Raw genomic sequence first — 21,780 nt, forward strand, 5'->3', positions numbered from 1 at the left:
AGGCAGGTTATGAAATGGTTGTCAGGAGTCGATACCTGACTGACAGCATTCAGTCCAGCATTAAAAAGGTCAAAATATAGAGAAGAAAAGAATGCCTAGAAAAATACCTCAAAATCTACTTCTGTTGTGTGTATATACAAACAAATGCATACATGGAAGTAAAGAATAGGCAGGAAAAAAATAACATTGTTTTTCATGTTTCCAAACAAAAAAGTTTTTTTTTTTTTTTTTTCTTTGTACACTGTAAATAAACTATTAGTGCTTAGAGAAATGTTTATCAGGGAATTCCCTGAGTTTCTACATTAAAGTAGTAGCTATAAAAGAATAGTTGACAAAAAAAGCAAATTTCTCCCTTTGTTAAACATCAAAAATATCCAATTTGAATCATACAAAATATGCTTTTATGTACTCTGGCTATAATGTCCATGTAATTCAGCCACAAATAATCAAATTCATACACTTAAAAATGAAGAGAAAACAATGTCAATCATTAAATATATCATTTGCATTTTAAAAAAGAGGATAAATAAAGAGTTAATCCCTCTCTTTTAAAACTGAAAAAGGACACACAGCAACGCAGGGAGTGATATCGCATAATTCACCGGTACCTTGTAATGAGAAGGGTCCTTGTATGAACAAGCATGCAAAATCAGATTCTTCACAGACAAAATCACAGATGCTATGCGTTAATGGTGACAGTCGCCAAAACAAAAGCTCCACCATTCGCCATCGCCCCGTTTAACACCCGGCTAAGTGCATTTCAAACCATTAAGCTCATTTCAATGCCATACGAGATAAATTAATAGTTACCAGGACAACACATCATGTTACTCCTTAACAGTAAATGGTTTGCGTTCATTGCTACACCATGCAAATACTGGTAAATGCATGCCCTTAAAATACTTTTATATTTAGTGTAACACTATACAAGGGCTGCAGAGGCAAACAAACACGTGGGAGAAAAGATTTGTAAAGCACCAGACCACATGACCGCGACCAAATAAAGAGTGATGATAATGGCGTCCAAGCTGCTCCACTTTCTCCTGACTCTAATGGCCGACTCAGACTGCCACAGTGCATGATTTATGAGCTGTTCAGTTTTTATTAGATCCTTACAAATTTCTATCCGTCCCAATCACATGATTTATTCACAGATTATACAACAGTACATGCATTAAACAGTATGAACGATAAAAAAAAAAAAAGTCCAAACATTTCAGGTTGGCTGAGAGACGACGGTTAATGTGGTCCTAATGCTTTAGAAATGAGACCGGGGGGTTGGGTTGGTTAGGGGGGGGGGGGAGGGCAGGGGGAGGGGGAGGACGCAGGACTCACCAGAGAGGGGATAAAGGCATGTACCATGGTAAGTTTCTCTACCTTGTCTCTGAGGGAGAAGGTGCCGTGCGTGCCCGCCGACAGGAAGCAGTTGCGGACGCGCAGCTGGCCGAGATTGGCCACGATGAGGCGCGGCGAGCGCCAGCTCTCGGGGATCAGGAGCACGGGGGCGCCCGCCTCGATGTCCAGCAGCACCCGCGACGCCCTCTGCGCCCGCTCCCGCACCTGGACCGAGGGGGGAAGAGAGGACGTATCAGCGCTCGAACCTGCAGCGGCCTAACAGGTAAGCATCCTGCAGTGGTCAAGCAGTAGGTAAATGGCCTGCCTAGAAACCAGAACAGAGCAAGACATTCAAACCTCCAATGGTTAGGATGTGGTTAAGCACCACACCCGTTTGTCTATTCTGAAGTCAGCACCTGAATTACTATCATAAATATTCAACAGTATAAATAATATGTTGGACAGCAAATACATTGTGTGTCATTACGGTCCAGAAAAGTATGTCAAGCAAATACTTGTATAATAGGCTACAAAGTCTGTATCCAGCACAGGGTACCTCAGGGTATTACAAGCTCTTCCAAGTATAAACGTGAGGGAAAATCTCAGCAGAAGGTCACACCTTGCTGCTCAAACTTCACGCTGACTTCAGTCAGACCTCTCAAAGGAACAGATGGTAGCCATCTTTCCTGGCAGAGTGTGATGCCATGCTGTTATAGATTCACTTGACACAACAAACACCATGAATTTTTCCCTGTGCCCCCCAAAACAAACATGTACCAAAAAAATCACCCCCTCCTCATGCACCACCCTGTCTTGGATCAAGGCTGCTCAACACCACTGTGGAAATATTCACCAGTCGCGAAAAACACAACCAGGAGAAGGCGAACTCCCTGGAGAGAAGTCATATTCCCAGATCACATTCACACAGCAACCCCCCTTTATCACCAGATGTTTAGACTGATAATAGCCCAGCCTGCACTGAAAGCGATACCATTTACTGCCTGAGCCACTTTGGGATTCAGAAAAATAGGCCTACTCACAGCCTGGCCCTCGACTGCAGCCCTCTGCCTGCCCAGAACGTCCTGCAGCTGGGTGAAATGCTGGATGAAGGCCACCACCTCGGCCTGGAAGCGCTGGGTGTGGACGTACTGCACAGACGCCATCTGCAGGGACAGCTTTATGTCGTACTCACGCTCCAGGTAAGGGTCGGCTTCACCGTACCTGCAGAGAGAATAACAGCCTGGATGCATATCTTGTGACCTCTTTCCCTTAAAGCTCTACCGTTCCAACAACCGAAAGTACCGCGCAGGTAACTGACCTACTTCCAATGTCTAAAACACCCACACCAAATACAACCATGAAAACACCTAAAATGTAACCTATTCTTCTTTCCTAATATGGTACTACCTCACATATGTCCATCTATTTCCTGTTTTCCACTAAAGAATCTTTGTGACAATTCCTCTAGGAAAAGATAAATACAAACAACTGGACTGAAAGAGTTTGATTTCACTCACAGTGAACAGTCTGCTAAAGGCAAGATAAAGTGGCTGGGGAGAATGCTAATTACTTGTGGATGTTGAAGACAAGGGCCTCTCCACCGCGGGTAGTGAAGCGCTCCCTGTACAGGTCGCCATGTGGCGTGAGGTCACTGAGAGACAGACTACCCAGACTTCCCTGCAGTGACAAGTCTCCCTCTGAAACACAAGAAAATACATAACAAAATCAGGAAGAGCAATCCACACTGCAGGCCCAGGGAGCACCAGCTCTCCACATGAATGAGCTACACCACACTGACGCAAGAAATATTTCAAACTGAACTGACTCCAGATAAAATAATCGTAACCAAGCTAATTCTCACCAATAATCTCCATGTGGGCAGCCAGTTTGGAGACACTAGCCTTTGCCAGCTCATTGGTTTTCTTGTTGAGCACAAGGGTCAGGGAATGTACCTAAGGATACAACCACACATTAAATTACAACTTTAAAACACTCGCATACTCGGTAAAGAAATAAAGTAACCTTCTGAACACAAACGGCAACGGTACCTTCAGGTCCAGTTTGGTGTTGACGGGCTCGATGGACTCCTCCTCACTCTCAGGGTAGAGACTGCCCAGATCGTCCGGGTCGGGGGACAGCACCGGGTGTCCAGGAATGGACTGTGGGGAGGAGCAGGAGACCCTGACGCCGTGGTTGTTGGCGGTGGAGCCGATGCCGAAGAAGTCGAGGATGACCACCCAGGTCTGCAGGGTGATGAGGACGTCCAGGCAGTTGAAGTCTACATCCACGCTGCGGCCCACGCTGCCATAGCGAGTAACGAACTCCGGGTGGTGCCGGTCCACCAGCAGAACGTTGATGTGGACGAGGGAGTCGTCGAAGTCGGGGGGCGGGTGCGGGGACGGGGTGTTACGGGTGGGGGAGGGCGGAGGAGTGCTGGGGCACTCCGGGTCTTTCTTGCTCTTCCGGCCCCCGGCCGCCGGGGTGCTGGGGTGCCTCTGGTAGAACTGAAAGACGTTCTGCGCCTCCTCCATGTGGGCCGGGAGGGAGCGCGGCATGTCGGGGTACAGCGCGTTGGAGGACGACGGGCAGGACTGAGAGAGGTACTCCTTGGGACTGAAGGTGGAGGGTTTTGGGGCCCCCCGAGACACCATGAGATGCTTGTACTTGGAGTCCGGGTTGGGCTCCAGGAGGTCCTCCATCAGCAGGGAGCGGAGGGTCAGCTGGACGGCCAGCGAGTGGGGGTGGTCCTTGGAGAAGTCTCCCTGAAGGTCCTGGAAGCGCAGGCTGACCAGCCCCTGGGCCCCCTGGCTCAGGTCCGCACTCAGGTGCACCTGCAGCTCCGACACACAGAAGGTGGCCCTCACCTGGGTGAAGGACGGCACCAGGTGGGGGGGGCTGTGGGCCTGCAGGGGCAAGGGGGCTGAGAGAGAGGAGGAGAGGGAGGCGTACGACAGTCCTGCTAGAGGTGGGTCCCGAGCGAAGAGCCCGCCCTGGGGGTCTGGGAAGCGGTGTGGTTTGGTGGAGGAGGGGGTGGGCGGAGGTGGGGTTGGGGGCAGGCTGGGCGTCACCCGCTGCTCATCAATAAAAGAGAGATTGTCCAAGGTTTGCAGCACCTGTTCGTACACTGACTTGGCCAGAAACACCTGTAAGAGCAGTGTGAACAAAAAACAGGGCTCAATTTTATGCACTTCAACACACGGCAGTAGAAACAAGCAACAATGGCGCTCACCTGTACAGCGTTGACAAATTTTCCATCCACTTTCAATAAACCAGAGCTGTTAAAAGGGTCATCACAAGTGAGAAAAGTGAACTGTGTATCCTCATCCAGGGGCACTTTCTCCAGCGTGAACTGAATGGTGGTGTCTTTCAGGATGTGAAAGGCTGTGACAGAAACAACAATTAGAGCCACTTCCCCACAGATGGATCTCAGCAAGGCTACTTCCATTTAATCTGCTAAAATCACCTGAGATGAGGGCCAACACAATAATGTGCTGTCATGCTGTCATTATCTTCCTCAGCACCATTACAAAGGCAAAGGCCCAGACTAATAATAATTATATAAGGCAGAAATTCAATCCTTCTGCCATAGTAGTCTTTCCTCTGCTCAATCAAAACATATAATTACCAGCCATTAACAATTTGCAAAGCCAATGTATTTAGCAGTTTATTTTTTGTTTGCCACTCTGCCTTCAAAAATACCCAACAGTCACAAAATAAATTAGTCATGTAAATCTGTATTGTAAGGCAGTCCAGTGTTTGGTTTGAATACCAATCACTATGATGGTAGGACTGAAACCCCCCTAAGAAAGGACTTTTAAAAAGGTCACATTTAAAAGTCGAACTCAGAAATGACTGAATAAGGATTTCTCACCTTTGCCACGACTCAGGTAATCAAAGAAGTCATGGCGAGTGAACTGCGGCTCCTCCTTGCTGACGCTCCCACTGTGGGAGGGCGAGAAGCAGGAGGAGGAGCTAGAGTCGGCCCGCGCGGTCTTGCGCGAGACCAGGTGACTGGTGTTGAGGGAGTACAGCCGGATGTCTTTCACCTCCACCTGCAGCTTCTCCCTCTCCGAGCTGTCCTGACCAGCCACAAAGTTCTGAATGGTAATGCTCCCCAAATGGCCAACGAGAAGCTCGGGGTGACCGGGCTTACGAGGGATGGAAACTACAGGAGAATCGATGCTGACGTTCAGGGTCAATTTGACCATAAAGGAGTCCATGCTTGGCTCCTTCTCTGGGATGATCAGATCCTCTTCATCCTCAAAGGGGTATGCCCAGTGACTCGGACTTTGTGTCGTCCTTGTTCTCCTGGATGGGGTTTCGAAGATTGATACCATACCACTGTACTCAGCTGTCTTGGTGGCCAGCACGGTGGAGACCTTGGTGGCCGCGCACTTCAGCATGGAGCGGAAGTTGTCCTCCACTTCGTTGGCGGAGAGACTAAGCTCTTTCAGAAACTTAGCCGAATGATTGTAATGCAAGGAGGCCATGTGCAGCCGTAGGGAGCACTCCCCCTGGGACTTCTCCAGTAGGTGGAAGTTCAAAGCTTCAGAGGGTGTCTCCCTGAAGAAAGCAACACCCCCAGCACTGGGGAGGTCCTCCACATTCCCGATACTGACCACAAATTGGCTCCTCCCTCCCTCCTGCGTCAGGTCAACTAATTGGATGCACCCAAGGGAGCCATTGACATCCAAGCGGCTCCCCATGGACACATTGACCTTGGTACCATTGATGCTGGCCGTGGCGATCTTCATGCCCCTCTTCTCACCACCAAGGACAGTTCCCGTGGCAACTGTGCGAAGGAGCAACAAGTTCAGTCGGTGGATCTCCACGGTGACCTCTGTGTTCTGGTCATATGTGGATTGGAATATCTCATCTGGGCCACCTGCATCCGGCTGGAAGGACTGCTGCTGGGTCGGGGGCGTCAAGCTACTTTCTTCTTTCGGGAAGGACTTCTGGAGAAACTTGAGGAGCTCCACCATAGTCTCCGGGTTCAGGATTATGTCCAGGTTGTTCACCTGCATGGAGGTCACCTGGAGAGAGCTGTCTAGGTTCATGGAGGGACAGTCAGAGCTGACAAACTGGTACTCCAGCTTGATGAGGGCGTCCTGATCTTTGAGAAACGAACTGGAGGGGGAGACCTTTTCGAAGGACAGCCCAGGGGGCGATTCTCTGCGAAGGTTCGTCATCTCAGGGAGTTTGTGTTCAGGAGAGACAGGGGAGCTGGGTTGGCTCTCTCGGAGGCTCCCTGTAGGCACGTCGAAGCTGAGGTGCTTGTGGGAGGCCACCAGGAGGTCGAAGTCGGAACCATAGGTCTGCAGGGTGTCCACCAGGAGGAGGCCGTGGACAGTGAGGGAAACCTCTGCGTCGTAAGGTCGTTTGACAAAATGGGCATTGGTGCCAAACACCTTGAGCACGGAAATGTAGCGGCCGCCACTCTCCACCCCCAGCTGCATGTAGTTGATGTTGAACTCAGCCAAGAGGAGCCTGGACTCCACCAGCACCTCCCGCGTGTGCTGCTCCAGCGTTTGCACACTATGAGCCAGGTTCTTAGTGGAGCCCTGCAGCTTCCACTGGCTGTCGTCTCGCTGGAAGATCTTCTCGTGCCGTAGCGTTAGTGGGTCAGGTGTCCGGGCGTTCTCCCCTCCCGCTAGGTCCCCGTCCTCCCCCGGCCCCGGGCTCCCCAGACGGGTCAGGCAGCTCCGCAGAGCAGTCATCTTCTCCAGGTTGATGTGCACCTTGAGGTCCGGGAGGGTTCCGGAGAGAACAGCCCCAGGTAGCTGGGGGTCAGAGGTGTAGCGCAGCCTCTGTTCCAGCTGCAGCAGCACATTGAACTTCTCCACCACATGGGTGGGGCCCACTTCACTCTCCTGCAGGTGCTTCCAGTTGTCCCGGTATCGGCCCACCATGATCTGCAGGTCTTTGAAGGACAGGGAGTACTTCTCATACAGGTTAGGGCAGTAGGGCAGAGAGCTGGACAACTCAGGGCTCTTCTCCTGACCTTTGAACTCTGTCTCAGGCTCAGGAGGAGGGGACCCCGGGGGTGTGGCCAGTGGAGTCTGGTATTCTTCATCGCTAAACTCATCCCCTTCGGACTGTGCCATCTTTGATTTTATTTTGGGGTCTTCTTTAAGGGTAAACAAAAGATAAAATATAAGGAAGTCAGATAAAAGACAGCTCTGCTGACACCATTTAATTTCAACGAGATGGATACTTTGGTCTTTATTTCTATGAAAAGGTCTATAAATTCTAAGTGAATTTGCCATTTCAAATCCAAAGGTTTCTACCTTTCAACAATTAATCCCCCTGTTATCAAGAACTGTAAAGAGAAACCAAATAAACAACTTTCCTAACTTCTACTTCCACGTGATTTTGCCTGGACTATGTATAGGATGACAAAATATATCCAAGTGAAATACTATGAATAAATACAAAGGAAAATAAGGCATTCCTATTTCCAGTCAAATGAAAGGTCATCGATTTGCTGTCAAGACGTTGCTCATATATACCTTGAGAATTAGTGAGGAGAATACGGCCCAAGTCCACCACCACCAGCATGGGGTCCTCTGTGTGGAAGTCATCTGGAAAGACCACCTGTGGAGCACAGACGTCCAGCCTCATAGTCCAACGTTTGCTGTTCTCCTGCAAGACACGCCAAGAGAAAAGGGCAAGTCAGACAACTGCACAACCACACCTATACCTATATCTAGATATAGGTATCTACACATACCTATATTTTACAATATCCACTTAGGACTTTTCAAACAATAACTACAGAGTAGCATCACGCAGATCATAATTTTATGCCTGACAACACTTTTCAATTAACGCACAGATCTGGAATTCACTCCATAATTGACATTTTCATACCACAGAGACCATTACACTTTTTAAAAATGCATTTCAGTTTCATTTTATATTTATTTTGCCATTTTAAACTGAAATGTGGGCATGCGATTGGTCATCTCAAATGACCCTCCCCCTCACATCATTCGTCCTTCTATTTTTCCTCCCTTTATTTTGAAAAGCCCACTTAGAGGTTGGTGTTGAAAATCATGCCTGCCCCCTGTTCCTGTTCTGTGCGAGCGCACTCTTACTATGAACTCCCCCACAAGCAGCTGGTCGATGGTCTGCCGGATTTCTGCCTTGGTTTGCATTTTCAGCTTATTATACTGTCTCCTGGCAGCCTCCGCTACCCTCAGCTCCAGCTCTGACTGGTATCCAAAACCTGCCGACAGAAAATCAATATCAGCAACACGTAGGCAGGGCCGACCCAGCACGTCATTCTGTGCTCCTCTCCGCAGAATTTCTGTGATTTATTCCTTCTTTGGCTGAGAGACAGCGAAAGCCCTACCTGAGGTGTGGACTCTGCCTTTGTAGAAGAAGTCAGACACTTTCTTAATAGCCTGGGGGTTGTAGACGATATTGAGGGGGCTTGTGTTGACCTCAAGGCGTCTCTCGAATTTACTCCTGGCTGGATTGCGTTCGTATATCATCTCGAAGACGGGCGACCCCGACGTCTCCGTACTGGGGGCTGTGAGAAAAACAACTTAATCCTGTCAACTCCACCCTGTGGACCAAACTTTGACAACCATTTTCTGTTATACATGTGGCCATCTCCAGTAAAACTGTGAGCAGTTTTTTTGTTTTTCTGCAGAAGAAACACAAAAATACGTTCTTTCCCTCTAAGGATGCATGATTGCGTATGAGTTGGAGCAGTTTTGTATGAAATATTCTATATTTAGCTTTTTATACCGAGCTTTGGATCATGGTTTGATGTTCAGATTAGTGTAATGTTGTTCTGTTCTTTTAATATCAGTGTGCCTGGTTCTGTAAATGTATATTATGTCCAAAATATAATAAAAAATCATTATTACAAAAAAGAAATACACATTAATATTCGGAAATGTAACATATGACCTGCCATGAAAAAGGTTCAGATTTAACTTAACGTCCAGGGAAAATAACTCACCTGGGTTTGAGGATTCCGTGGCACTGGGCTGTCCAAATGGCTGATTAATGCCCACAGCCGTCTTGTCCTTCCAGAGGAACACAATATTCATTATCAAATATGCACCAAAGCACAACTGAAAACTCTGGGGTCGAGGTGGCCAAAACATGATTCATTTTGCAAGAAAATTAAATATTTGAAGCGAATTCAAACAGATGAGTCATTTAACATCTTATTTCTCACTGCAATGGGTCCGGAGGTCATCCTTCAATAGATTTCATGAAAAAAGTTACAGGGATGGGAACAGGGTGCATGGACAGGTGGACTACTGCTGCAAATAAGGAATACGCCGAATGCTCAGCATTACCACTGATTTTGCAGACCTGCAGGATACTCAGCTCCATATCATTAACAACTATTTATTACCAATGAAGCCTATATATCCCATTTTGATGCATCTTATGAATATTCATGATGTTTGACCAATAAGAATGCAGGGGCAATAGAAGTTCTTTCCCAGGGAATGCCTTCTCATTAAAATTCATAATCTGTAATACAGAATCGGAAACTCCTGTTTACCTACCAGAACCTCCTGCATTTAGGACCAGAGAGGACGAAAAGGCCACAGGTGCTGAGCATCTGATTAGTCTACAGAGTCGGTTACGGCAAACACTGGTGTTTCTGGAAGGTTCTCACCGGCTTTGGGGAGACGAGAACAGGAAAGATGGTCCCCTGGGTGGTGAGGTCTCTTAGGAACAGCCCCCCCAGCTTCACCGAGAGCAGTGACGACTCGGAGCGAGGCAGGGACTCCACCCCAATCTTCACCCCTGAAATCACCCAACGTTACAGTCTAAATCTATGCACTACACAATTTACACAGCCAAATCTATGCACTTCAAAAAAGTGTTAAAACAACACATCAGCAAAGATTTAATCAATTTCAGTTTCCTGGAGCTTTAAGGATATGACAATGAACATCCAAGCACCAGAAGCCAGGGATGCAGGTGCACCGATACATCACCTGAGAACTCCAGCTGAATGACCCCACTCTCATGGGGCGTGGCTCCCTTCCTGTCCTGGTGGAAGAGAGTGACGGAGGCCTTCTCCAGCAGGAAGTCCAGCCGGGCGAACAGGTGGTCCCTCCTAGTGAAGGTGTTGAGGCTCTGGGAGTCCTCCAAAGGATCAAAGAGCTCTTCTGTTTCAGCTACACGTGAAGAAGAGAGATCAGCCTTCAGTTTCAGACCCGAGGAACATGGCATCCCAGCACAGCCACGTATGAGTGCTATTAGGCTGCTGCAGAGAGCTGATAAACATTACTTGTACTGTTTTACTTGTCTATGTCACAGCATTTAAAGGCCCTATTTATATCTACATCGAATCAATAAAAACGCTGCTGCCTTTAGAGTAAAAAGAAATTATACCATGAGCAGGTACGTCATGGGTATGAATTCATTCATTAGTAACTTCTTTTTTAAAAAATCTAAGAGGGTCACTTTTTCTTATTATATTCCATAGATATAATTTCTATAGAACTCTCAACAGCATGAATGCATGGTGCTAGAGGGAGAACAACAGAAGCCAGGAGTGAAGCTTTTGCAGTCCAGAAATTCCTCACACAACCAATGCAATCTCTCTTGCAAATGTTATCTTTTTTTAGACACTGCCATTGAGGGATTTGGAGGGAGGGAGGTATTCTTTTGGGAGGAAAGGAGATATTGTACCCATTCTGTATTTCTTGGCCAGGATTTAATCAAAATTATCATACAAATTACTGCATGCATTAGGTGTCTTCTTAACAAACGCAAATTGGCGAGCTCAGTAATCACCAAAATTAACTCCCCAAACCACTTTTGAGTAGAAAAATTGTTAAACTTGCATTTATTCGAAAGCAAACTTGAAAGGACAAAGGTGTATTGATTCCAGGCCAATGTGGTTATGCAATGTTGAATTAAAAACAACTGTTCACAGAAAAATAAATAAAACACGGACTCAGACGCTCACCCAGTATATCCCACGTGCCCGGATCTCGCAGGAGCTCATCTGGCCCCATCACAGGGCCCTGGGGCCCCCCGTACCAGCCACCCCACCCGGGGAACCACGACTGCAGGTACTGGATCATACCAGAACTGCTGCTCTTTGGGATGGATCCAGAGGGCGAGCACAGGGAGGGGTCTGAGATGGAGTCTCTCACACTCTGTGGGGGAGATACAGGGTTATGTGACAGTAGATTAGGGTCAGTATTTCTTCATCAGCTGGCCTAAATGGTCACATCGGCCCAGTTTTCAAATGGAGGAAGAAAATGTGAAATCCGGCAAAATAATTGTGCCGAGAACAGTATGGCCGTCAAACTGTATCAAATTAAAGTTTACAGCCTCAGGGATCAGACATTTACTCCACCTCAAAGTTCATAGCTGTACAACTCTGCGGTGGAAATGTCACAATCCAAAAGCCCTATGACCTATTAAACCTAGCTTAGTCATTCAAAACCATGCGTGGCCTCAGTCGACGCCAAATTCACTCTGGCGGAGCCCTAATACACACAGCTAAGCCTTAATATACGCAGGCTAAGCTGGAAAATACACAGCTTAGAAGACTTCTCGGGAATTATGACTGGTAAATATGACACCATGATTAACAATGTGGCCATCTCCTGTAGATACTGGCTTGCACTTAAAGAAAACACCTTTACGGTCACAATTCTCCCAAATCTTGCCTCTGCGAGTTCCTGTTGCTTGCGGAAGGTGTCATGGATGATCTCTCTCAGGCACTTCAGCTCCTCCAGGGTCTGCTCGTCCTCCACCCTCTCCAGCTCCCCCTGTCCACAGAAAGCAGGCCTGACTCAGAACACAGAGACCGGCTCATACAGACATGAGCTGGAGGAAGACGTCAGCTTAAATTTTAGGTATTAGACATTTACACAGATGGGATATTGACTGATGTGATTCACACAGATGTCAAAATTAAAACTAGTAATATTGCAGTACATGAAGTCTCACCTGAAGGTAAAAATGAAACATACATTTTGAAAGTAGAAGTTTGAAAACAGGAAGAAACCCCTGAAAGTGATGATTATGTTATTTCAGCAGTCAGAAGAGATTGTGAAACAGGACGGATAATCCCGATATCATGGAAAACCATGGCTAGCACAGCATAACTGCAGATAGCCTTGATTGTCCAGATAGCATGGGTAAAAGTGGCTAGCACAGCTTGACTGCAGATAGCCTTGATTTCCCAGACAGCACAGGTCGGCATGGCTAGCAGTGTGACAGCAGATAGCCTTGATAGCCCAAATGGCACTAAGCTATCGAACGTCGCTCACCTTCTCCTGTGCGCTTAAGGGCAGGCCCTTGAGTTTCTGGGAGTAGAGGCGCGTATAGAGCTTGGCATCCCGCGCGCGCTGAAGGGCAAAGCTCCAGTTCTCTCGTCGCCGCTGCTCCCGGATTTCACTCATGTTAGCGTTGATGGCAAACATCCACCACCGCCGACAGCTGCGGGACACGGACAGCTGTCAGTCATCCATACCGGAGCAGTGACTCAAGGATAACGATGCACATAGGTGGAACACTGCATAGATATGCAATTCAAAACAGCAACATTGTTTGTTCTTATTAGCATCTTGCACTAACTGGTTCAATAAGCTAAGCGATCTCATTATAAAAATGTCTACCGCTTACAATTGGCATCACCTGTATGACTGCTCATAGTCAGCAGCCTAAGCCACATATAAGAGCAGTGTATGGCTCTGCGAGTGACAAGCCCTGAAGATAGCATGAGCAAAAACATTTGCTTGGCTGAATTTAAATACACAAAGTACTTTTTCACTTTTTATTTTATCTTTGTATTCCCGCCGGAATAAATGAGGACATTTGCATTTTGACTTAAGGCTCTGTTGGAGCAGTGTGCAGACAGCATTCTTGTCTCTTGGCAGTATTCAGTACCAGCTCCAAGCACCTGCACCTAATCTTCAAAGTATATCTACAAGTCTTTAGCATGGCAGTCTTCCTCATTTTTCAGCTTACTTTTCAGTAATTCAGCAGAGAGTCTAATCCCATGCATTCACCAGATGATAATGAGTAATTGTGTGAGACCTACCAAACAATAATTCACTGACAAGCAAAAACAGGCGCGACATTACTAAAGCACAAGTGCTAATTGAATATTCTGTATATGTTCTTGCATAGGCCTATTCAGGCAGCATGTTCTCTGTTTATACCTAATGGCAGCTATTCATCTTCCTGACACTGGGTAAGACACCTGAAATGGATGGTTTCCTTAATCCAATTACTTCAAAACAAATCTATGTAAATGAGAACTTAAAGCTGTGATTAGTGATCATGTAGTTTTCTATAATAAAACTTTTTCCCCTTTAACCATTTTCAATGTTTGCTTTTCCTAAGCCCTCAAAGTTATCTTTCAACATGGATTCTGCATAATAAATGACGTGAAATAACAAAAAGATAAATTGACCAGCTAAATAAATTCTGACGCTCTCCACTTCTTCTGACATGTGGGAATTCGGTAACAAAATGGCTGCTATGCATCAACCCGGTGGTGCGACACACTGATAGAATTCAGGTGGAATTTGCCTCTCCTTATCGCTTACATGCAAAGAGCTTCACGGCATATGAATGGTGTATGTATTCGGCATCACTATACAAGCAGTGGCTCACTTTCCAGAAACCGGGACGTTGGGCTTCCATTTGCGAAACAGCATCTCCCTCTCCCTGCGGTCCAGCTCTTTCAGGAAGGCCATGATCTGCTGGTACTGGACCTGAGGAAAGAGTAAAGCAGAAATCAGGAGATTGCATCGGCTTTAAACGCTTCACAACGCTGTGTTTATTGCCTCGACAGCGTCCTCAAGAATCTCAGACCTTTTGTCCTCATTTCCCAAGCATACTCATATTACTGATGAAGGAAGGCCAGGACCTCGGCTCAATGCTTCATCCAAAGGATGTCACCTTCTACAGCACAGTGCTCCACACTGGAGTTGGGCGGGGACGGGGGCGGGGCCGTACCTGTGACAGGCGCAGCGACAGCGGCTCCAGCTGCACCTGGCCCCCGATGCGGGGGGTGTGGCGGGCTCTCAGGGGCTCTTTGGAGGCGTTTCTCCGGAGCAGGACGGACGCGCACACCGGCTCAAAGATGTACTGGTGCTCGCGGCTCTGCATGCAGGCGGTCATGGCTTCCTGGGGGGGAGGAAGGGCGAAGGGGACACAAACCACACCCTTACAGCATCATCTCTACACCTCTGCATGTGTCCCACTAGCACTCGAGCTGCAGTGAAGTTCACACGGGTATCTTCCTCCATACAGCTGCAATGGCAGCTGGCTACAGTATTGTGGATATTTCCAGGGGATACTGCTGTCAGCGCTGCTCTAGCATTTCCAGGTCAGTATCCAATGGTAATGGATAAACATAAATCATCATCTAATTTCTGCTGTCACTGCTTTACCTGGATCTCAGCCGCAGGAAGATCTCCCAGCATGCAACACTGCGTATCCCAGTATACGCTGAACTCCTCGATCTCCAGTTGCTTCTGACGCAGAAGCTTCTCCGCCTGCAGGAAAACAAGTCACTCTGACTGGCTACTCGTTTATCATCTTTTTAAGGATTCCCTTTTTTCTTTTTCTTTTCCTTGCATACGAGAACCCAGCCTGCACAGACAATGTTATCACCGACCACATAGCGGCCTGCGGGACCCGCAGTCACAGACTGTACAGAGTCAGGATTTTACCCGTTTACCTGAAGCAGCCATCACAGTACTAACAGCAAGGCTGGTATTCACTCAATTTCATCTTCACTGTGACTAAACATCAGAACCAAGAATGAGTCTGTTCTTCACAAGCCCAGTTTGGAAAGTTCAGCCATCACCAGAATTGATTTGTCAAATTGAGCACAATGCCTGCATTTACTTGTAAGTGAAAGGGAAGGACAAACGCAGATTGAATAAAGGCTCGGGCCTCTTTAGATTTACAGCGCACTCAGGAACATTGCGGCTGTGTCCTTCGTCACTTGGGCAGTAATGCACCGCAGAACTTCCCCAGCCCCAGAGCGGTGACTCACCGGCTCTTTGGAGGCATTCTGCGCGGAGACGTTCTTTATACACACGCCAAAGGAGAAGGGCTTCTCGGGCACGGAGAAGCTGTCCTCAAACCGCAGGTGGACCCCTTGAATCTTCAGCTGCAGGGGAAAGTTAAAAAAACAGCACGACAGGTCAAGTTCCATTCATATACTAGCGAAAACTTGTGATGGTAATACAGCAATGAAATGTTCACACACAAAAACCTATTGTGATTTAACATCTGTAAACATATTTTAAGTCACCTAACGTGCCAGTCTGGCTACCGAATACAGCCATGATACAGTAAGAAGCACTACTAAAGTATATAATTAACGCAATGCTGTTGCTTTAACCCAAATCTCTGTACTCTGTCACCACATTAATTAGCCTGCCCAGCGTCAGCCAGGAGTGGCTGGTCACTGTCCAGAGTGATGATCCACCCAGAGTTCCTTCCTGTTTCTGGAGGAAGTTATTCACCGCTTCTGTCACCCTTCGCTTGCTCATGGGGGTCTGGGCCTGAACTGTCTGGAAAGTGCTTTGAGGCATTGGTCCTTTGTGAAAAGAGCCATACAGATGAAATTGAATTGAGCCGAATGTAATCTTACCTCAATGTTCTCCACGATTCTGGTGACAATCGAGGCGGTGACAGAGTACCAGTAAGACTCTCCTTTCTGTTCACATTCACTCTAGGAAACAGAGAGGCGTGTGAAAGGCCAGTGCTTCATGCCACAGGCTATCTCATATAAGGACACTTACACTAAGCACCTCTAAAAACGCATCAGGACAAACAAAGGCATTAAAACTAACAGTACAATCACCATGTCGCTGAATAATGCACTTTACATTGTAAGTACACACTTCATCATTAACATTACATTACATTCTGGCATTCAGGTCTTATCCCAGCAATTTACACAAATTGCATTTCTATATTATACATACAGTCCATTTATACAGCAGGGCATTTTACTTAAGCTACTGAAGCATCACAGGTTATGTGCTCTGCTCAATGGTACAAAGGCAGCACCCCAGATGGAAAGCAAACCCGGAACCTGAGTTATACGGCCAGCTTCCTAACCACTATACAACACTGCCACCCCAGTCAGCACAACATATTACTGCAATCATCCCACTCACACCTGCAGAAAATAGGCTACAGCTTGGAGTAGGAGCTGCTAGTCTATGCTCTCTCTGGATCTATCTAATCTACAGGACCTCACCACACATAGCAGGATCTGCTCAGTGATGTACCACAGTAACAAGGCCATGTCTGAAACACCTTACTTGTCTACTATTGAGTATACAAGTTGTATGCAAATTCTATGCAAATTGTATACTCAATAGTGGGCAAGAAAGCTAAGTATGTCTTGAAAAGTGCACACTTAACACACCAGAGCTAGGTATTAGGAGACAGACAGAAGTGCTGTAGATGAGCCGAGCCTCATCGAACACCCTTACACTCTTGCGCCTCCTGCAGGAGGAATTGTAAGTAGTTATCCGCCCTCACCTTCCATTTGTCCTCCAGGGCCTGGAGCAGCTGTCTCTTACGCTCCCGTTCTCTCTCCCTCTCCTGCTGCTCGTCCGCGTCCTGGGGCTGGGCGGGGCCAATGATCAGATTCAGCTGGGACATGGAGATGACCCAGGGGTCACTGTGGGGCCGGTAGAAGGGGATCTGGAGGGTGATCTTCCCAATGAAGCCTGCAGGACACAAGTGGAGTTCAACAGGCTGCCCAAACACCTTGTGCAGCCGGAAGGGTGCCACTAGCAATGCCAGTCTGAACATGGACTCTGATGGTGAGAGTGTACCAACCCAGAGCCAAAAGTCAAGTGAACAATATTAAATTAGAGTCATTATTTACAGAGCAGAACTTCTGATGACTTCACGCAGCACTATAATTTTCAACACCAACTAAATTAAATGGCCCTCATTATTTAGTGATGTACCACTTTCTTAAAGGCATCCATAATACATTGATAACAGGTTTTGGGTCAATATGTTGAGCCAAAACACGTGGAGAGTGCACTCAGGTGCATTTCCAGAATAATGTGTATTTCTCTATATTAGCCATCATTTGCACACTGAAGGCGCCACATGTGCCATCTATCCTGATGTACAGGTCTTTCCACATTTCTCTGAGGTGTGAAGATTTCAAGCTAATTTCAAGAAACAAGACCTCAGAACACTGCCAAAAAATGAAGCACGCAAAACAGAACAAAAAAAAGTCTTCTGCTAAATATGTTTTTTAAAATAATTTTCTAATTTACTAAGACTGGACTTGCTTGCAAGGATCTTACCATTTCAAATGAAAACCTCAAAGGGGAATAACACTCCCCTCGTACACTTGTTTATCCATTAAAGAGTTACACAGACAGACACAGCAGTAACATTCCTATAGAGCGCTACTGGACGTTCATTTTCTTTGCATTTCTGACACTTGGAGACAAGCTGGTAATTTAAAACAGTCCCACTTGCCTGCTTTGACCTCAAAGGGCAGGTCAAATTCTCGGAGGGCATCCTGTCGGAGAGGAAGGTTCTCCAGCTCCACTGCCCCTGAAAGACAACACAGGGCTCAGAAACACGTTCAAATATGAGCCCTGTGATATTCGCTTAAACGCACACATGCTCACAAACCACACGCGCACACACACCCATGTCACAAACTCGCATGCACTGGAGCAGACACTTATGAATGACACTTTACCCTCAAACTATTCCAGATTTTTATACACGTATGCAACCTTTAAAATGTTAACATAGTAACTTCTTTTTTATATACAACTGCAAAAACATTTACACCCTACACCACTTTCAAACTTCAAGAACATCCACACTTCATCAGAAACATACATGGTGCTGCGGGTGGACAGCGGTTGGAGCCATTCCAGATCTTACTAGAGGTAGGTGAGGGTAAAGTTCAAACCGCCTGCTGAAACCTCACAGCCAGATCCCTCATCAGGTTCTTGCAAGATCTGACATGGCACAAGCTAATCTTTTCTAGAATTGATATTCCTTCTTTACAAGTACCTTTGAGCAGAGCAATGGAGAGCTGGTCTGTGTTAAGATTGCTGACATATTTGCCCAGGTAGGTGTTGAGTACCCAGGCAACCAGTCCTTCCAACATGGTGAGGTGTCAGAGGCGAAAAGGAGGGGTTGGGGTGGGGGAGTGCACACAGGTCTTATATTCAGGGTTGAAAGGGCAGGTGTAAGTGGGGGGTTCAAAGGGCAGGCTTAGGGGGGAATCAGCGGTCACTCTGCAACTCTGCCTCAGCGACCTGACGAAGAAACAAATCAGCAAACGTCATGTAGGAAGGCAGAGAGGGGACATACCCGGTCTCAGTTCACAACCAACAACTACTGAAGCAGCAGGTGGTTCGCTCCTCTTAAATGGATCAATACTATACGAAGCGCCTGCAAACAATAACTAATATTCGCAGAAAAACTTACAAACATTGCCTCCGATTTCGGTTTCATTCTGAAAGCACAGATGCCCCTATTGCACAAGTGCAATCATAACAATTTATGTTTATTCAACTCCACTCAATGGGGATTTGGCACCCAAAACCTTGTGCGCACACAGCTGTGTGGGGGCAAGAACAGTATCCGACCAGTCTTCAGTCCCCAATGACATTTCCATCACCACATTGAACTTGTCAGCTTTACCTAGGGTCCTAGAGTGAAGAAAGTAGCTTGCAAGGCCAGTCATGCGTACCAAATGATAGCAGTTAATCGTTTATATTTTCTCAAACACTGAAAGCTATTGCTAGAACTCGAAGTGAGCCGCTACTAGCTAATCATAGCTAGCTAACTTATAAAATCTCTGCTTTTCAACATCCAAAAGCTTCGAGCTTGGAATGATAACTGACCATCGACTTTGGCTAGTAACTAGCTAGCCAACATTAGCTCCCCAGCTAAAATTCCTATTTACCCAGCATGTAGAAGAAAAACCATGTGACTACGTATCGTGACATACAGTCTGCTAACTGAGCATTCGTTGCAAAACATCGTTACGATCTAATTAATGAAACTAATTATTTGACGAGCCAACGCTTGTCAATAGCCACAGTAAGCTCACTAGTTAGTTAGACATAATCAAAAGATACAGTCCAGCAAACTAGCTTTACAGTTAGTTCATTGTCGAACGTTTTTCAAAACAAATCGGTGAACACTTACCATTGTTTCTGGAGGCTTTTAAATACTTCACAAGCCTTGGAAATTTGAACCCATGGTGACAGTAAGTTAACTACTCCAGGAACACTTGTCCTTTCCAGGTATTTCAACCAGCTAGTTTGTTCGTCCAGTTAGCTTGTGAGTAGGCTAGCTATAATAAGTTTAAAACCATTGTGAGCAGTAACGTTGGCTTCGTGTTATTACAAAGGAATGATTCGCCAACTCGTTAGTTGACAGTGGACAGGGGAAATCCTCGCTGTTGCTAGCTGGCAATTGCTGCGACAGAGACTCCACTGAAAAATCCCCAAACGGGCAGTTACATAGCTAGCGTTAGCTAACGTTAGCTAAAGGCAAATAGAGTGGGCAAGGTTGAAAATGAAACTACAACAGCAAGTCCATTTGATATCTTGCAGAGGTGCTTTTTTGTGATCCGAATACTTTTGTCAAAAACGTCCGAACTTATATTTGATCGTTACTGGCGAGTCAGGAAAGTTAGCCAGCCAGCCAGCCAGCCAGCGAGCCAGGTATTTGTTTAGCTTCTCTTCGGAAGAACTCAGACTTTCGCTCTCCTCCCCTTAGGTGTCAGCATCACGGGTATAAAAACAAAGTGCAGGCTTCCTCGTTACTCTGAACTTCCAACTGTGCTTTCCGGTCATGTGATCAAAACACCACAGTGGCAGGAAACATACGAACTGGCGACACTCAGTGGGTGGAGGTCAAACCTACACATTGGGCCACAAATTGAGGAGACAGAAAAAGAAAGTTGAAATTACAAACACCAGTCCCCGTTTATTTTATATGACATCACCAAATAATTTAAAAACAGAACACTGGCCCCTAAAAGTAATTAGCCCACTCCTATTACATATTTTCTATACACAATAAAACCATGCGCACTTTCTGCTGCAATTCCATTATCGATCGCAAGAGGACGTATTTTCCCTATTTAGTCATACATTAAAAAAAACAAAAAACATTAAACTAATTTCAATGTAGTGATAACAGGCTAACGAATTCAAAGTTGCTATCTGGGTGCGATAAAAAGTTAATATAAACTCGGGATTATTGTACCCCTAAGGACTGCATAGAGCGTTTATGTCAGCGGCTGGCTCTGCCAGGTAATTTTACAGCAGTCACGAGTTTCATTGTATATAATTTCAGAAATGCACACCGGCATCCTTCTTCACTTTCATAAAACTAGAATGTTGAAAGATTATCACATATTAAGCGAGTACTTTAAGTGTATGTCAAATAATGCAAAATATCTATAATGTTTTTAAATGTATGCATAATTGTTTTCTTAAATTGCAAAATACACTGTAAAATAGGTATAAATGTACAATGTACCAAAACATGTATAAATGTACAAATGCCAAATTAGATTACATTCTAAATAGCATACATGCTCATTACATTGTATGTGTGAAAGTGACAGAATGTGATTTATGTCACAAGATATGATGTATCGCTGGAGTGGAGAACCAAAATTAAAAAAAAAAAATTTAATTCACTGTCCATATACTTACAGACTTCTGTTATGTTCTGTGAAATATGTATTCACCTGATAGCCATAACAGATATGATTTGGTCATCAGGAGTGACATCATGAACTGAAGCCATGCTGTCAGTGCATTTGTAAGACTGATTCCATGGTACTGCCGGTGCACATTGTACAGGCGCATAAGCAATTTATTTTTACTAAATATGTGCACAATAGAGGTAATATATCTAATGGACGACACCCTACATAAAGGCATCTGCTAAGTACATCCTTATAGACAAGGCTGCAACATGTACAAGCCAGCTTAGTCCTGCACAATTGTATTCAGAATTAAATAATGCTTATTAAAGCATTTTTATCTCCCAACTGGAGCTAAAAGCTTAATCCGGCATTTTTCTTGCAGTCAGGAGAGGTGTGATTTTGCCATTTTCTCAAATTAGCACATGCAGAGAGAGAGAGAGAGAGAGAGAGAGAGAGAGAGAGAGAGAAGGGGGGGTCCATTTATAGTAAACTACAGATTCTTTTTTGCTCTCTTTTACATCCCAGGACCCACGCTTGAGATCCACACAGCAGTCAGCCACTTTATCACTATGGCAACCTATATATTGACTCCCCCAAGCCAGTAGGGAGTCTCATCATTTACAGAGATGGTCATTTGGCCACCGGGTACCAAGATGAACCGCATTTACTTTTAGTCAAATTGAGAAGCACAAACCACAGTACCAGATTGCATCAGCAGTCGTGTTGAAATTTGAATTTAGTAA

General features: G+C 46.0%; 1 protein-coding gene across 3 annotated transcripts in view; it reads right to left on the reverse strand.

Annotated features, from left to right (window-relative positions):
• The window catches only part of vps13d (vacuolar protein sorting 13 homolog D), a 70,555-nt gene extending 50,431 nt beyond the window's left edge, over positions 1 to 20,124 (reverse strand). For 2 of the 3 annotated variants that reach the window (XM_064297965.1, XM_064297967.1), the window contains exons 1-25: positions 19,519 to 20,124; positions 18,373 to 18,620; positions 17,821 to 17,898; positions 16,855 to 17,045; positions 15,953 to 16,033; positions 15,350 to 15,466; positions 14,739 to 14,843; positions 14,302 to 14,472; positions 13,957 to 14,057; positions 12,606 to 12,774; positions 12,000 to 12,101; positions 11,288 to 11,480; positions 10,308 to 10,490; positions 9,983 to 10,113; positions 9,308 to 9,374; positions 8,690 to 8,869; positions 8,433 to 8,563; positions 7,845 to 7,977; positions 5,207 to 7,462; positions 4,565 to 4,716; positions 3,384 to 4,478; positions 3,197 to 3,287; positions 2,906 to 3,032; positions 2,376 to 2,556; positions 1,336 to 1,560 (exon numbers count right to left, since the gene is read on the reverse strand). In XM_064297965.1, the coding sequence (XP_064154035.1) occupies positions 1,336 to 1,560; positions 2,376 to 2,556; positions 2,906 to 3,032; positions 3,197 to 3,287; positions 3,384 to 4,478; positions 4,565 to 4,716; positions 5,207 to 7,462; positions 7,845 to 7,977; positions 8,433 to 8,563; positions 8,690 to 8,869; positions 9,308 to 9,374; positions 9,983 to 10,113; positions 10,308 to 10,490; positions 11,288 to 11,480; positions 12,000 to 12,101; positions 12,606 to 12,774; positions 13,957 to 14,057; positions 14,302 to 14,472; positions 14,739 to 14,843; positions 15,350 to 15,466; positions 15,953 to 16,033; positions 16,855 to 17,045; positions 17,821 to 17,898; positions 18,373 to 18,469 (6,357 nt within the window). In that variant the 5' untranslated portion in view covers positions 18,470 to 18,620; positions 19,519 to 20,124. The remainder of the gene's footprint in view (positions 1 to 1,335; positions 1,561 to 2,375; positions 2,557 to 2,905; positions 3,033 to 3,196; positions 3,288 to 3,383; positions 4,479 to 4,564; positions 4,717 to 5,206; positions 7,463 to 7,844; positions 7,978 to 8,432; positions 8,564 to 8,689; positions 8,870 to 9,307; positions 9,375 to 9,982; positions 10,114 to 10,307; positions 10,491 to 11,287; positions 11,481 to 11,999; positions 12,102 to 12,605; positions 12,775 to 13,956; positions 14,058 to 14,301; positions 14,473 to 14,738; positions 14,844 to 15,349; positions 15,467 to 15,952; positions 16,034 to 16,854; positions 17,046 to 17,820; positions 17,899 to 18,372; positions 18,621 to 19,518) is intronic. The other variant, XM_064297966.1, reaches the window with a different exon arrangement.
• Between the last annotated feature and the right edge of the window lie 1,656 nt (positions 20,125 to 21,780).

Source organism: Anguilla rostrata, chromosome 11 (genome assembly GCF_018555375.3).
Source record: "Anguilla rostrata isolate EN2019 chromosome 11, ASM1855537v3, whole genome shotgun sequence".
NCBI classification, from domain to species: Eukaryota; Metazoa; Chordata; class Actinopteri; order Anguilliformes; family Anguillidae; genus Anguilla; species Anguilla rostrata.